Here is a 17,717-nt window from a genome sequence, read left to right on the forward strand (position 1 = left end):
GTACGATACGTTAGTACGATACGATACGATACGATACGATATACACGATACACGATAGTACACGGAAGGCAAGCAGGCAGGCAGACAGGCAGACAGGCAGCCCAGGCAATAGTATCTATAGCACTGTGAGGCCCGCTTCGTTTCGGTTTCTCGTTTCGTTTCGTTTCGTTTCGGCTCGTTACCGCCTCCTCGTCGGCCCGGCCCGGCCCGGCCAGCAGCAGTTGTTCGTGCCTCGTCATCTCAGCAACATTATTCAGGCCCGAAAAAATACGAAAAATAATATACACAAGCAAAAGTAAAAAAAAAAAAAGAAGAAGTAAAAGAGTGTGGCCCGAAATCAACGTAGAACGCACCTCGAACAGGTTTCGCCGCCGTCCACAGTTGACGGAGAAACAGAAAGGTGCTCAATTCCGCATAGTGTGGAGGTATTTCTATCCCGGAGGTGTTACCCGCAAAAAATACACAAAATACAAAATACAATAAAAACCAAAACCAAAACCAAAATATAACAACAATCCGAAAGCTGCAACTACAACAATTTTGAGGGCGGCACACGGCACACGGCACACACACATTCCGTACCGCGACGGTTTTTTATTAAACAAATTTCAAGTGTTTTTTATTCGCAAAACCAAATAGAAAAAAAAAAAAAAAATAGAAGAAATTTGTGACTGTGGAAACGAAAACAACAAAAGAAAAGAAAATAAAACGCCATTCGAAAACTCCAAAGAGCAAAAGTGTCGGCTGCCAAAAAAGAGAAATAAAGCAAAGAAATTATCTTAGAAAATACACACAAAAATCTATTATGCAAAAAACACTTCAGAAATAGATACTAAAAATCAAAAATAAAAAATTAAACAAAAATACTTAGAGTAACAAGTGCAACATGGTTTCCAAGAAAATGTTCAAAAAATCCTAAAAACTAAAACGTATCTGCTGGATATCTACAGAAGAGAAACGAAAAGCAGCTGAGTAGAAAAAAAGAAACGTATCCAAAACAAAAGTATCTACAACTAGGACCAAAAGAGACTCAAACTAAAAAGATACTAAAGATAATACCATACGCGCAGACAACATGCTGACCATGGAATCGGATATGAAGGGCAGCCTGCTGCATGCCACAATGCCGCCGCATCACACCAGTGCCGCGCTGCACGGCCATGCCGCCTCGCCCTACTCGGCGCTGGCGCCACTTATGAATCTCGGCCAGTCGCATCTCACCCACTCGCAGCTGAGCCACCATAACCATCATCACCATCATCACATGAGCGCCCATATTGCGGCCAGCCAGAGCCCCAATCCGCTCAGCTCGCTGCAGACCAGCATGGCCAATACCCTGAACGGTACCCAGGTGGGGCAGCAGCAGCAGCAACAGCAGCAGCAAAGCTCGCCGCTGCACAGCTCCAGCGAACTGAGTCCCACCCAAAGCAGCATTGGTAGCCATCACATGACCTCGCCCGTGAGCCACCAGCAGCAACAGCAGCATTCCCAGCAGCAGCAGCAGCCGCATCCCACGCACATGGCCGCCGGATCCGCTTTGAGCAGCATGACCGGTGGCGGTGGCAACAGCAGCAACAACAACAACAACAACAGCGCCACGGCCAACAAGAATCAGGCGCACGCGGATCGCGTGAAGCGGCCAATGAATGCGTTTATGGTGTGGTCCCGCGGCCAGCGCCGGAAGATGGCCTCCGACAATCCAAAGATGCACAATTCGGAGATCTCGAAGCGGCTGGGCGCCCAGTGGAAGGACCTGTCCGAGGCCGAGAAGCGGCCGTTCATCGACGAGGCGAAGCGCCTGCGAGCGGTGCACATGAAGGAGCATCCGGACTACAAGTACCGGCCACGTCGCAAGACCAAAACCCTCACCAAGACCAAGGAGAAGTACCCGATGGGCGGCCTGATGCCCGGCCAGACGGTGGGTGGACCCGGCGGTGTGGCCGGCGATCCCGTCACGCCCACCCGCGTCCAAAGTCAATCGCAGAACCAGTCCGGCGCATCGGCGGCAGCCGCAGCGGCGGCGGCGGCAACCGCACAACAGGCACGCCAGGATATGTACCAGATGAATGCGCCCAATGGGTACATGCCCAACGGCTACATGATGCACGCAGATCCCGCCGGAGCGGCCGCCTACCAGAACTCGTACATGGGCCAGCACTACGCGCAGCGCTACGACATGGGCCACATGTACAACAACGGGTATGCGATGTACGGCACGGTGTCCGGGGGCCAGACCTCGCCGTATGGCGGCAGCCTCCAGCAGCCCGGCTCGCCGTCGCCCTACGGTTCGAGCAGCCACCAACAGCAACCCGCCTCGCCCCAGCCCTACGGCGGTGGAGGAGGCGGCGGCGGTCAGGTGTCCTCCTGCCAGAGCCACAGTCCCAGCGATTCGAGCATCAAATCGGAGCCGGTGTCCCCCAGTCCCAGTGCCATAGCGCTCAACAACAACAATAACAACAACAACAATCACATCATGAAGCGGGAGTATGTGTCCGCCACATCAGCGGCGGCAGCAGCCGCAGCAGCAGCAGCGGCAGCCGGTGCCGGTGGCGAGCTGAATCATCTGATGAACATGTACCATCTGCCGGACGAGCAGCGCCACTTGCTGCACTACCAGACTGACTCGCCGGATCTGCAGCAGCAGCACGCGGCGATGCACCAGCACCAGGTACATCAGGTGCACCAACAGGTCCAGCAACAACACCAGCAACAGCAGCAGCAGCAGCAGCAGCAGCAGCAGCAGCAGCAGCAACAGCAACAACAGCACCTGCATCAGCAATCCCTGCGAGCGATGGCGCCGCTGGCACATATGTGAGAAATGGCCAGCGCCTATGGAGCAGCAGCCTCAACTGTGAGCGTTTCGCCGCCACCGCTGCCGCTGCCGCTGCCCCTGCCGCTGTCGAGTGTCTATATGCCGTCGGCGGCACAACAGCAGCAACAGCAACAGCAGCAGCAGCAACAGCAGCAGCATCAACAGTTGCTGAACGGACGGCCCAGTCCCACTGCGTCCGGTTCTGGGTCGTCGGGTGGCCGCTCCTCGGCGCATTCCAGTGGCCATGCGGCCGCGCATTCACCCGCCTTGGCGGCCGCTGCCATTGCTGCCGCCGCCTATCAGCTATCCTCTGCCTCTGTCTCCGCCTCTGCCTCTGGTTCTGGCTCCTCCGTTTCCATAACCGGATCGGGTTCGGGTTCGGGATCCTCCTCCTCCACCACCTCCTCGTCGGCAGCTGCCGCAGTGGCTGCTTCTGTGGCGGCGGCCGTAGCTGGTACCTCTGCTTCTCATATTTTCACGGCCGCCAGCATGCTGGACATGCACCAACAGCAGCAACATCTGGAGGAGCAGCAGCACCATCATCAGCATCTCCACTACCAGCAGCAGCAGCAACAGCAACAGCAACAGCAGCAACAACATCAGCAGCAGCAGCATTATCAGCAGCAGCAGCAGCAGCATCAGCTCTACCATCACTATCATCATCCTGGCCATGAGGCGGCGGCAGTTGTTGCCAGTGCCGCTGGGCTCCTGGATATCTCCACATTGTAAATTATTGAAAATATTAACTAAAACACACACACACACACAGACACATACACATACACATTTTAGCTTTAGTTTTAAGGAGACAATTCCAAGGAAATATATAAATAAATGATTAGAATTTAAAGTATAGTAATTTAAATGAAGCATACGCACTGTTGTACCCCCCCACAATAGTAAGATGACATTCCACACGGCATTCCATTCCATACCCTTTCCTTTCCTTTAATTTTTTGTTCCTTCTTTTCCCCCTCCCGACCCACGACAATTGTGTGATACAAATAAATTGTTGCAAATTATCCCCAAAAAAGCTGCAGAAAATCTTTCCCACAACATTTTTTTCATTTAGAATTTTTCCTTTCTTTCTGTACAAAAAGCAAACAACATTCTTAGAGAACATTAAATGTGTGCGTCTCAGAACGGAATAGAAGTAAATCAACAGCAGCAGAACATTAATAAAACTAAAAAGAAAAGCAAAGAAAAAAAACCTATAAACAAAACAACAACAAACAGAAACAAACACAAACAAACAAAAAAAAGAGGAAAATGAAAATATTTCAATAAAAAATAATGTCGGAAAAAAAGAACATTCTATTTTATAAATTCTCTTATGCATTAAGTAATTATAATTATTATCTATTATATAAACAATTTAATTATTAATTATGCTTACAAGAAAATACAAGACACGAGACAAACATAATTATAATTGTAATAAAACCAACAAACAAAATTATTATTATTATTAAACAAAACGAAATGAAATGAAAAATGAAAATGAAGGCAAGAAATCTACTGTTAGAACACCTAAAGAAAAATTTAGTAAAAGGAAAAACCCAAGAATGTGAAACATGGAGCTAGGCAACAACAAGACCCAGAGACAACAAATTAAACAACAAAAAAAAAAAAACGGACAACAAACAAACATTGCCAAGCACCTGGAAATAATAACAAACAACAACAAAAAAAAACCCAAGAAAAAAATTCACAAAAAAACAAATAAAAGAAAAATCTTTACAAAAATTGAAAACAAATTTATTTATTCCTTTTATTCTTTATTTATGATTTCGGTCTTTGGCCTGAAAGCCGACGGCAAACTCTGATATGTCGAACATAAATGTTGCACACATAATGTCGATATGCAAGTTGAAATGCTTCGGTTTAGGTTTCGATTTCGGTTTCGGATGGTTTTTATAATCCAGTTTTGAGTTTTTTATGGCGTTGCGTCAGATGCGGAATTCTCTAGACAATGGCTGGTGTTTCGAGTAATAAAATTCACGCATTGTCAGAATAAATGTATAAAGTTTAATGGAAGCGTTTAATTTAGCGCAAGCCTTGGCAAATTAGAACGAAATACCTGAAAGAGTATACGCCTGAGAAAAATGCACTCCCTCTCCAATGCCAGCTATTAGCTATTATTTACAATGTAGTATATGATATCGTTGTCATGTCAACTGCAGGCCTCTAATCTGCTCGTAACTACACCTGACATTTCAATATTTATTTAAGTGCATTTTGTCAATGATTAGCTGTGGGTTTTTTTTCTTTTGCGTGACCGGAAGCGGTAGCTTTGTAGGCGACACCGCACCGCCGCCCGATGCTAATTCCTATAATCACACTGCAGTGCGCTCTCGGAGCAAGGTTAGAGCACAATTACACAAGGGATACAAACTATTTGGAGATTGTCCAATCACTCGACCCTCAGCACTCAGCACTCAGCCCTCTGCCTATAGCAAGCCCATAGCCATCCATAATATCCACTTAATATGGCTAATTTATGCTGGCCCAAAACACAACTCACATCTGGGCCGTCCCACACACACACACAGTGCTCGTAAAAAATTATGATATGTATTATTAATGAAAATTGCAAATTCAGAGCGGCACGGGCTGGGGCATGGGTCCAAAAAAAACATAATTTTGTCTAAAAAACAATTTATTTATTATGTGCAAATATTATACACGCTTTACTACAGTTTTTTTTTTTCGTTGCCATTCGGTGTCATTTGACCGATGCTATTTGCAGATTATTATAATTTCTGTAAATGATTTAGCTCAAAAAAACGAAAGCTCGCGCGGAATTTCAATTAAAATATTTCCCATTTTTTTTCCACCTCTTTTTCCGGCAAATATTTCATTTCATTTGAGTCTTTTTTTCCACCCATTTTCTCTACTTTATTTTTGGGATTTGCAATCAATTAGTGGATACAATTTTTAATTATAAAATTTACCATCTAAATTATTTTTTGCTGGGACTGCTCTAAACCTTTTTGCCCCTGCCATTGATTACAATCTTTTATTGGATTTTTCTTCAGTTAAAAAGGGTATTATGTTTTAGCGATGATGCTTGGGTAGACAGTGGTGGAATCATTTATTCAAAGACATGTGTATCTATTTATTGGTCAGTTTTTCAACTAAAAAAAATATTTATTCAGCTACAAAGAGACGTAAGATACCTAACACATATCAAAATCGTATCACTTTATCATCAAACTCTCACTGGTTCGATCTGTTAGTGTATCTAACGCTTCGGCACCCAATATTTCGTGTGTTTTTTTGTAGCTGTGTGCTGCTGTGCTTTTAAATTCTCATCTCATTTGTCTATGCACAAAATAGTTTGGATACATAAAATTTGAGTCAAAACGAGACACGATTTGCATTTGTTGCAGATATCTACTTATGTATTTTTGTTGGCTGGCTTATCTTTGATTTTGAGTTGAGGCCTGTTTCAGTCCGTGTTGAAATGCGAGATTGTCAAGAGATACATGCATAATTTGGACGCACACACAAATGCAAACGCAGATATTTATTAATGCCATATGGGTGTCATTTTGAACCGCATTGGCACTGTGTAGCAGCAGATACAAATCTACCTCAGCTCCTAAGACTCCGTTTCACATGCAAATTGATGGAGAAAGACTGCGACGCGATGCGACAGATATTTGATGTGGATTTATGTACATACATATATGTATATATCTGTATATATCTGTATATATCTTTCGTTCTGCTGACACCCAGCTGTGTTTGCTTAGCTTCTAATTAGCTTAAAAAATTGTTTTGGTTCTCTGGTTGTTTTAATTTCCATTTTTTTCTAACTACTCTGGCAATTTGTTGCAATCAGCGTGAAAATTAAATCGAAAACCCAATGACAACATCGTTTATATCGTTTGGCCATTATAATTAAGAGCTAATCACGCGTTTAACAAGATTTTTTGGTTTTTGTTTGTTCGCTTGCTGGTGACATTTCTGGCTTGGATTTGTTGATGATTTTTTTTTTGTATTTTATTTTTGGGTTGCCTGCTGCAAGCTGAGTCACACAGCACAGCCGTTTGGATCGTGAGAGTTTTTTCTGTGTGTGGCTTTGTTTTGTGGTTTTATTTTTTATTTATTTTTTTTGATTTAGTTAATTAATTAGCCATAATAGTTTCCTTTTATATTGGACTGGTACTTTAATTTTATGCAATGTTGTTTGATTGATTTTTGAACTTGAAACTTGAGACAAATGCTGGCGGATTAAGTATTTTGGCAACTGTGCCACAAATCAGATACGCAAAAACTTTCGCTCTCTATGGAAATGGCAGCCATTCAATCCTGCAATTGTGGATACTTGCCTGCAATAGATAGATATACATAGATGGATGCAAAGATTAAGCCCAACAACTAATTAAACTATGAACAATGGCCCAAAAAGTTGGCAAACAAATGCCATTACAGGGGAGTCTGTCTGACTCTTACTGATATTTCCACTGTATGTGTGTGTCTTGGCCCTGTTTTGACACATTTCCGTGTATGTCTGTGGTGTGTGTGGAATGTAGGTTAACCAAGTGAGACATGCAACACGAAATCGAGTTGATTCATAAGCCTAAAACTGTAACCAATCTTGAGACGGTTGGCGATGTGGGGCTGCTCTCCCGTTTCGTAGGCCTCGTATATTTCCGAGATGGCGAGTACATCAACAAATCGGATTAGTTGACAAAAATCCAATTAGTTGTGGGGCCAGTAACAATTTGGTTCAAACCGTTTGATATGTTTTTTTTTTTTTTTTTTTTTTTTTTGGAATGCAACTTTTGATGGATGTGTGTGGCATGCGTAAGAATTTGATCGATAGCCACGATGATGATTTACGAGGCAGAGCTCGCTCTGTACACAGCTACAGGTAAAAGGTACCCATTTAGGGGCACACACTGACTGTCACACAATGACACACGGGGCACATGCAAATTGTCAGACTGCCTGGCGGCGAACCTTTCCGTTCCGTTCCGTTTCGATCCGATCCGACCTCCGGCTCCGTGGCTAAGCTGACAGCAGTAGGAGGATGGCAGCACCTGCACCGGAAAACTGGGAAAAACCCCTGAAAAAACAACCTTCGCCATGGATAAGGTGACATGGATCGTAGCGGATCCGTGTTGGGTTCAGGTTCGGCATACCTGTACGACCTGTATGGGATAATGAACCTCTAAAATCCACGCCTCGCAAATCCTTGCATGCCATGCCATCGCTCGCTTTTGTGGCAATAAAGGGCTAAATAAACAGTCCCCTCTGCTCTGTAGGCCAAAAACAATAAGTCCCACAGGATAACAATGCACATTATCATAATCACCAATAAAATTCTCTAGTCGCAAAATTCTAATCCACTGCCGGGCCTCAGAACTGGCCAGTGCCTGAGTCCAACTAAAGTTCAAGTTTATCTGCGTAATACTTCCTCCCCAGGGAGGGCCTCTGACGAATTCTTGGTATTCCTCACCCGCATTTTTGCTTAGTGTAATTCAATCACAGACCGAACGAGCGACCCAGCAACCACATTCTGGGAGAGAGGGAACGGAGCAGAGCCGAGCCGAGCCGTGCCGCCTGCATAAAATGCGCAATCGGCAACGCAACCGAAATCCCATGGAGCCATTGGCTAATCGCTGTCTAATTATAATTTTGCATTTTTATCGCTGTGTGGGCTTGTTGGGGAGGGGGATCCGGGGAACATGCGAGGCAAGGCCGTTTCTGTTACGGCTGCGGTTTGCTTTGCAATTAGGCGATTTGTCACGCCCTGATTTGTCATTGATATACCCATAGTACCCATAGTCATAGGCTCTCTCTCTCTCTGTTGCTCACTCGCACTGGGTCTCTCCATATCAATATCCGTATCGGTCTCCGTATCGGTCTCTGTCTCAGAGAGCGTTATGCAGATGGAACTAAAATCCTCTGTATGGCATGCGGGTGCATGCAAGCCCAGGGTGCAGATAACAAGGAATGAATATGATACTATGGCTGGCAAGTAGGAAGTGAACGTTGAACGTTGCAGCTATAAAATAAAATATAAATTGATATAAAAGAGAGATTTAAAGTATATAAAATAAAGGTATAGAATTTGAAGCAAAGACAGAGAATAAATCTGTGATTTTTAAGCAAAAGATTTACAATTAAATTCGTACTTTCGATTGTGCTAACAATATTTCTATTGTATATAGGTCTCTCTCCATTGGTCTTTGATTACCGTGCTGATGCTGTTGACTACTTAAAGTAGGGAAATACTTTCAGAATTTATGGTGAAATACTTTTCTGCATTTACTCTGGCATTACTACGTATATTTGCCTTCTTCTTTAGTGTACTTTAATTGTCACATTTCTACCTTACAGCATGCTCCTGCCAAAATTTTCTATATTCACAAATGCAATAAAAGATTCCTGGCATGCCTTACACTTTTCCCCTATGCGGTGACGCATTAGCCAGTTAGGCCAACCAAAGGGATTTACATGTACTATTTGTCCGGTTATGTCTGGTAAAATTCTACAAATATTCTAGTGAGAAAACTTCCAGACAACTTTAAGTAATATATTTTAAGTAGTGAAAATCTCAGTATTCAATCTCATAATTCACAATGAAAATTGTCAGCATTGTGCTGCTTATTTCTCTTATATTTATGATAAATTTAATATATTTATATGAAAAAGCATGAATCAGTGATTACTTAGCCAGGCAGACAGGCAGGCAGGCAGGTGGGACGACAGCAGCGGGGCAACAACAACAACAACAGCAACAGCAACAACCTGAAGCACTTGTGTCACTTAATTAAGTTGACGTTTTATTGTCGTCATCACAGGCAGCAGCAGCAGCATCGTTGCTCAAGTTAATTACTCAGGGAGAAAGGTAGAAAAGGAGAGGCAGAGAGCGAGAGAAAGCTGCTTGCTGGTTGCTGGCTCCAACTCAATCCTGTCGCTAGTAAATCTCCCAACCTCCACTGCGTTACTGGCACTACTTTTTCCACTGGCACTTGGGGGGCTGGCAAGTGAGCAGCAGCAGCAGCAGCAGCATAACAATTCCTCTCCTGCTCAGGAGGATGCCGGAGTCCTGGGCTGCACTTTGGCGCATTTGTTGATTCGCGCACTTGAACAAAATGATGGCGGGGGGACAGCGGAGGGGTAGGGGAAACCACCGCCGTCGACAGGCAGCAGCTCTTATCTTAATGAGTTTTTATGCATCTAATTAAATAAATTGCACACTCTTGGCTTGGCTTGGCGCTGGCTGTTCTGATGGCGCCATGACAACTTCCAAAGTCGTTTCCACAAATCTCTTACTCGCCCCCCGCGAGCTGTTTTGTAGGGCGTGGTCAGTCGTCAGCCCCATTCACACATGCAATTGCCCATGTCCATGCCACCGATCTGGTGTGGAGGGGTCAGCAGAAACACACCCACAAAATGAAATTCAATTTTAATTACAATTTTTTTTCGATCTCTCTTTCTCTCTCTGTCTCTTACCCTCTTTATCGTCGCTGCCACAGCAGTCAAATCGATTTTGCTAACCAATTTTTTGTTTTTTTTTATTTTACCAACAATTTGTTTATAGTCTATGGTGCATATGTATGTCTGTGTATGTGTATGGGCTACACACGTGTATATATTTTGTATATGTATATATGTATTTTTAATCAACCGCGCCCAGACACAAACGCTTAACAACATTTTCAGTTGCTTTCATTCCGGAATGTCCGGCAGTTTGTTGAGCCACAAAGCAGCTACAGATTGTTTATATATATATATATATATATATATATATATATATGCCACACACACTCTGTTCTGTACCATATGATTCGTATGGATTTATTTACTTGATGTGCAGCTTCAGGTCTCTCGTCTCCCGCCTGCACCCTGCCACCCCACCGCTCATCACACATTCGTCATCGTAGTCGTCGCATTTTCAATTTTTCGCTTGCAAATTGGAAAAGTTCAAACGCATACACACATAGCCGCATACACACAGAGAACAGAGCAACAGAGCATGGGACCGGAGGGTACCGGTGCCCCAAAATGGTGACTGCGACCTGACCAGACTCCAAACCTCAGACTCAGACTCTGTAGACCCCAGACACACGAGAGCGCGCACACACACAGAGCGAGGGAGAGACCCCATGAATGAGTGCAAAAGCTGCTGATAAATGCGACGACGAGGAGGTATAGGACGACGATGCAGCACTGCAATCATGCTGACCAATAGTTACAGTGGCTCGAAAATGATTGATCCGGCACAAATAATTAGCATGACATTACAAAAACAATTGCAGATGATACCTATATAAAGAATATATTTGAAGGAATTTCTCTAATGATTTCAAAATAGGATTCAAATATAAAAATATTAATAAATAATAATAATAAATGTAGAAATATTAATAAATAAAGAAATATTAATAAATAATAATAATAATAAATAAAGAAATAATTAAAAGAAAGTGTTTACATATATGTATGTACATATGTATGTATTTTACCATAAATATGAAAAGATTTAATCTATTAATATTTCAAATTTAAATAAATAAATTTCATAAATTAATGAAATATTTTCATACTTACATAGATTAAATATATGTACATGTATCCTAGAAATTTTAATAAGTATTTTTTTGAGCTGTTTTTATTTAGCTTAAATATAAAACGAAATTTTTAAATCAAATATAATTTTAATTAAATTTACTGTATTTTTTAATTTAAAAACCGAACACTAAATTTGGATGTGGGTTTGTTTCTACTATGTCTTCATAGTCTACTGAGTGTATGAAGAATGAATCCTAATTTTCAAATTATCATAAGAGTGACCCAAAAAGTCTCTTCTTTAGCCATTCCCATATAAATGAAAGAATTGCCTTGAATATAATTCTCTTATAATTCTTTCTGCATTTATCATGTGCGGCAGCGCACATCGGTCGTTTGGGCTGCATATCTGCTGCCTTTCACTTTCAAAGTACTCTGAACCCACTGTGCAGTGGGGCAATTCGGCTATATGTACATAGTTGATTTTGCATGAGGGGAATGTATGGCAGTGTATGGTGCACATTTCCATACGCACCGTACACACACACACACACACACACAGGCATACTTATTTTGAACATTTCGCCAGCCATGTCCGGCAAAAGCAGCAATGACAGGCCTCAATGAATGAATGAGAGACTGACAGACTGACTGACTGACTGGCTGGCTGGCTGGCTGGCTGGCTGGACGGGTCTGTTCTGTCTAGATAGGGCGGCGTGCAGCTTTTTGCAGAAAGCGAAAGAGAGAGAGAACATGCATGTGTGTGTGTGTTGTGTGTTGTGTGTGTGTCGGTGTGTGCAAGCTGATTGATTGATTATTTGTTCCGCATCACTCACCTGGAAAATTCAACTGAAGTGGCAACTTTAATTAATTTGCTTATGCTCAAAAGCCAAACCAAGCCAAGCCAAACCAACTCATGGCTTACACGTACATACACACTCGATACAGATACAGATATATACATATATACACTATATATATATATATAAATCTGACATGCGTGCACATAATCCCACAAGGCAAGAGTAAATACTATGTACCACATATAATTGTAGGGCGTGGGCTTAATTATAGAGGAATATAATTTAAATTAAATATATGTACATATACATATACTTGTGTGTTCTCAGCTCATCGGTCTGTGACCTGATTTTGCATCGGAAGTCAGGATAAACATATAAATTTAAGCCACACAAAATGATGTCAGCGACTAAACGGGTTTGCTTACAGGGCATGCAACAAATTAAAGGCATATATATATATATATATATATATGCTATATAGTTTCCATTGTCAGACAGACACCACATCGTAAACTAGCTCTGCCAAGAGTGCATCATCAATTGGGTTAAACTTTAAGCTTCAACATTGATCATACATAAATTTAGAGTTCAAAGCCTGAGCCCTGAGCCCTGAGCCTGGGTGAGTGAAACAAGCGATCGGTGCTCGTATATCGTTTATTTCGAGAACACTCGAAGACTCCAAAGTGTGGTAAACAAATCCACAAATCAAAATAAAACCGTTTTCACACATCTAGGCCTATGCCAAACAATGGGCAACCAGAAAACAAAGCCACACAAAAACACACACACACACACGAACAAACAAAATCCATGCGTTGCTGCGATGACAAGAAAATATTTTAAATACCAAACGAGAGACCAGCGAGCAGAGACCTGACAAAAAGCATAACAAATTAAGACTTATAATTTAGCGTGCGCCAAAAAATACCGTTGCCAGATGGATCTACGCGACCCAAGACAAGACAAAGGGGGCCCCGGCCCGCCGTAGAGCTTTTGGTTGATTTGTTTATGAGAAAACCCGACGGGGCTCCGGATCTCTCACCCATTGGCTCGCTCGCTCGTACCGTTCGGCAGACGATTCGACCGACTTGCATTGAATGCCACAATTTGGATGTCATTTTATAGCATTTTAAACGGCAAATTTATCATCTTTCCCTCTCTAATATCCACTTTATATGTTTTCAACTTTCTTTCCAGCTAAATGGAACATGATCCAAGCTGCCTGCGCTCAGTGGTTTGGGAGTCGAGCGTCTCATCTGTCGCTCATTAATTAAAGTTTCGATTTAGTATTGCTGCCGCCTGACAATGATTTCTGGCCAAGAGTTCAGAGTTTGGCTTGATCTATGCGTTGCGGCCCCAGAGATTAATGGACGCGAGGCGAGACTCGATTGGAGTTTGCTACTATTTTTGGGCAGGTGAGTTCTTAGTTGGCAAATCAATAGACTTATCTATTTTTGAAATAGTCAACTAATTAGTGAAACCCTCGAAGTTAAGATTATTCTATACAATCAGCTGCTAAGCATGATAAATATAATTTAAGCTATTAATGGAAAGAAACTTCTGGGAGTTGGATCCACTAGAAACGCTGCCCTTTAATTTATTACATAAATGATTTTAATATAAACGATTTTTATATATTTTTAATTTCTTTAAATATACAAAAGATATATTAATTACTTATTATATCTGCCAATATATTTTACACCCAAAACTGCCCTTTAATTTATTAATAAAATGATTTTTATATATTTTTAAGTTATTTATCGTAGCTATAAAATCTATGAAGTAAATATTAATTATTTATTATGCCAACCAATATATTTTACACCCTTAAACTGTCCTTTAATTTATTATATAAATGATTTTTATATGTAAATAATTTTTATATATTTTTAATTCCTTTATCGTATCTATAAAATCTAAGAAATAAATATTAATTATTTATTATATCTACCAATATATTTTACACCCTAATGAATAAAATAGGTCCCAGGCGACTCTGTCTTTTCATCGATACTCTAGCGCAGCGCCTCTCTCACCCTCTTCCAGAGTAGCTAAGCACATTTTGGGTAGATTTTAATGCACCAGATTGGTATTAAAAGCGACATTTATATAAGGATAAAACTTGCTCTGTAAATGCCTTTAAAATGTCAACATATTTCTGACACAAAAAATACGAGCACTTTCTCTTATTCTCTGGCATCTGTTCACTTGTCTTCTCTGCGCTGCCCCTAATCAATTATCCACCCAATTGATCTATCCGCTAAATAGCAGCAGCCGCAGCACCCCCACAAATGCTCGCATTAGCCTTGCCTCAACGCACTCACAGCACTCCTCCTGGCACGATCCACTTGTGGAAAAGAGGAATCCACTTAGGCCAAATTAGTTTGCCTAGTGGCTAGCATAGTTGTTGTCGTTGAGTGGAAGCAATTAATGGCCCAAACGATCGGTTAATAAAAAACAGTAGGAGGAAAATTTAGCAATTGGGCAGCAGCAAAAAAAAAAAAATAAAATAAAATGGGCAGGACCGGCAGCTGCATGCAGCCAGGGGCTGGATATTGTGTGTGTGTGTGTGTGTCAACAAACCGCAGCATATAATGAGGCATGCCACATACCCTGAGTATATGGAGGGCGGTGTGGAATCAGGGAGAGGGAGTGGGCTGCAGTTTTTTTGATTGACATGTCGCCGACGGCTGGACGTTGACTTGCATGTCAATTAAAACTAACGACGCGAAGGCGACTGGCAGTGACAGGGCGAGAGCGAGAGAGAGAGAGCGAGCGAGAGAGCGCGTCAGGATGAGGACACACGGATGCGGACGTGTTCGGTCACCCAGGGAGAGCGGGAGAACGGGCGAACGGGAGATCGGATGAGCGGCAGAGCGGGAGGCGAACTGCTGGCACACTTTAATAGGCTCAAAGTGGATTTTAATTTCTGTTTGATTTGATTTCATTCGATTTGATTGCACTGAACACGAACACGAGCACGACCACCGGTGTCAGGCAGGCAGTCAGGCAGTCGCAGCGTGTGGCCACGGGGGAGGGTGGTGGTTGCCACGGCCTTCGAACGCCCTCCAGCCCACAGCGAGTGAGACGAAGTTCCGGACGGACCCCTTTTCCCGGGCTTGACTTGAGAGTTGCACGCCTGCCGCTGGGCGGATTACAACGTGTTCTGTGGCAGGCGGCAGGCGGCAGCCAGCGGAGACCCACAGCGACAGCAGCTGCTTTCGCAGTGCTCTGCTGTGGACAGTAATTCGCATTATTAGCGCTAGACTGGTGGCCACTCGGCAACCCCATCCCAACCCAACCCAATACCCGAGCAGAGCTCAATCAATGCAGCCCCCTGCCACTGGGTGCCAGAGATCTACTTTGGAACGACGACGCTCGCACACGTCCATTTGGCCGCGTTCCCACGCACTCATCTTGGGAATAAATTCTTGGCTTGCCTCACTCCGAATCGAAGAGCAGAGAAAACCTGCGGCGACAAATGCTCTCCTTTGATAAATTGGGTGCCAAAGCGTAACACTCTCCGCTCGCCAGTGCAAAAGTTGTGAAAAGTTAAACGTTCCCCTTATGAATGCCCGAGAGACACGCAATATGCCATACCATACCCCCACCCCCCATACACCCATGGAAAGGTCTCTTACACTGAGATAAACTTGAGAGTATTTTATGGACTTAAAAAGTGAAACTTCATGCAAGGGAAAACGATGCTTTAAGTAGAGAAAATTCGACAAACTTTGGTATATATTTTTCTGCATTTATTTAAAAAAAAACTTTATTGAGACTTAAATTGTTTATATATTATCCATATGTAAATTATTTATTATTTGCAACCAGTTATTGTTTTTTCATAACAAAATTACGAAACTTTCCTAGAAATTGTAATACTATTTTTTTTTATTATATATTCCACTCGAAAATAATTCTTTATATGCGTAAAAACAGTTGAATGGAACTAATTTGTTTTTCTAAAGCGCTTAAAAATACACTCTTTCCTCTAATACGTTTTTAAACACATTTAAAATATTTTAAAATTTTCTACAATATTTTTTAACCCTTTCAAATAATTATAATAAAAAAAAAATTAGTAAAAATAATAATCTTAAAACTACAAAAAATTAACATACAGTGTAATTTTTAAATTCGAATTTTTAGTGCAAATTATAAAAAAATTATTGTGAAAAATTATTCTCAGTGCATTTCGAGTCATTATTTTATAAGGCAATTAATGTACGGGCCGTGGGAGTGCAAACATGTAACACATGTAACGCACACACATTTGGATCAAATTGCTGGTACTGCGTTCTGTTCTGCTGCTGCCACCGTTTTGTACCACATGTGTCCAGCGTCTGCTCGTTGTGGCCAATTTTTGAGTGCCAAGTCTGAGGCTGGCTGACAGTTCGTGACTGGGTCTTGGCGCTATGTGAGTTATGGCCACGTCGTCTGCACGCCAACAACGAAATTATATTTAAAAATACATAACTCAGGAGATTATCATTAAAAGCTGTGGGCGCGCAAAGGGGAAGGCGGTGAAGTGGGGGGGACCCAACCAAGATACCAAGATCCCAAAATCCCAAATGAGGACTCGGGGCAATTCGCGCGTGCGCAAAGCTCAAACGGAAGTCGTTAGCCGGTCGAGACGGTTCGACGATACAAAAAAAAAAAGGGAGCTAATGTGCCAAGAAACCGAACAACCGCCTCAGGGGCAATGTTACCCATTCAAGGATTACGCAGGACAATGCAGAATGAATGAAACGAAATGCCCGCGCGTTGACAATAAATTGGAGCTGCATTTAAATAAGCCAACCTAAGGGATTGTGTGTGTGTCCGCCGGCGGCAGCAGCAGCTCGTTTTGGGTGTGAAGTTGCTAATGCGTTTTTGAAGAACCATTTGCCTGGGTACCAGTACCCGTACCGGTATCCCGACTTACAATACCAGAGGAAGTGTGGCCAAAAGAGAGCTGAAGAGAGGTGAAGAATTTAACCTTCTTGCCTTGGGAAGGGGGGCATGCACACCTTCTCCTGGGGTCACGTTTCAGTGCCACCTGACATGGTGCTGTATGCTCATTTCGTGGCCCAATAATAATTGCAAATTTCTATGGCCATCATGTCCATGGCAGAAGTTTTGCGCAACCGAAACTGTGTGACAGCCACAAGTTGTCTCTTACCTGAACGATGGATAAACAATGCACAGCACAGGACAGGACAGGACAGGAGAGAATCTTCAGCTGTGGAAAGACCTTTTCATAGCTTTATTGATACCATCAATACAATGGCTGAGGCAGGGGCATAAGTTTGGCTCTAGGCATGGCTACGAGTCAAAGTCGAAGACGCTGCTGAGCACAAACAGTTGCATGTGCAACAGTTGTTGGTATGTGTGTGTGTGTGTGTGTGCATTTGTTGTTTGTATATTTGTTTGCTTGTTAACAATTTGTTTGCTCTGTCACACGCTTCATTGTGCCGAAGCAGGGCTGCTAATTGCACTTGTTGATTGTGTGTGATAACAGGTTGCCGGCAGTGAGCCTCTGCCAGTCCAGTTCAGCTTGCATAAGTGCCAATGCATAAGACAAACTT

At 42.7% G+C, this 17,717-nt stretch overlaps 1 protein-coding gene across 1 annotated transcript; it reads left to right on the forward strand.

Annotated features, from left to right (window-relative positions):
• Positions 1–560: 560 nt before the first annotated feature.
• On the forward strand, positions 561–3,496 carry LOC111072009 (transcription factor SOX-1). Its single transcript, XM_022363586.2, has one exon. It carries the CDS (start codon positions 1,076–1,078, stop codon positions 2,813–2,815), a length of 1,740 nt encoding a protein of 579 aa, XP_022219278.2. The 5' UTR covers positions 561–1,075; the 3' UTR covers positions 2,816–3,496.
• Positions 3,497–17,717: the final 14,221 nt, after the last annotated feature.

Source organism: Drosophila obscura, unplaced genomic scaffold, assembly GCF_018151105.1.
Source record: "Drosophila obscura isolate BZ-5 IFL unplaced genomic scaffold, ASM1815110v1 contig_179, whole genome shotgun sequence".
Lineage (NCBI taxonomy): Eukaryota > Metazoa > Arthropoda > Insecta > Diptera > Drosophilidae > Drosophila > Drosophila obscura.

Excerpts from the sequence above, each read along its gene's own strand:
- LOC111072009 (XM_022363586.2), top strand. The coding sequence starts at position 1,076 with ATGCTGACCATGGAATCGGATATGAAGGGCAGCCTGCTGCATGCCACA.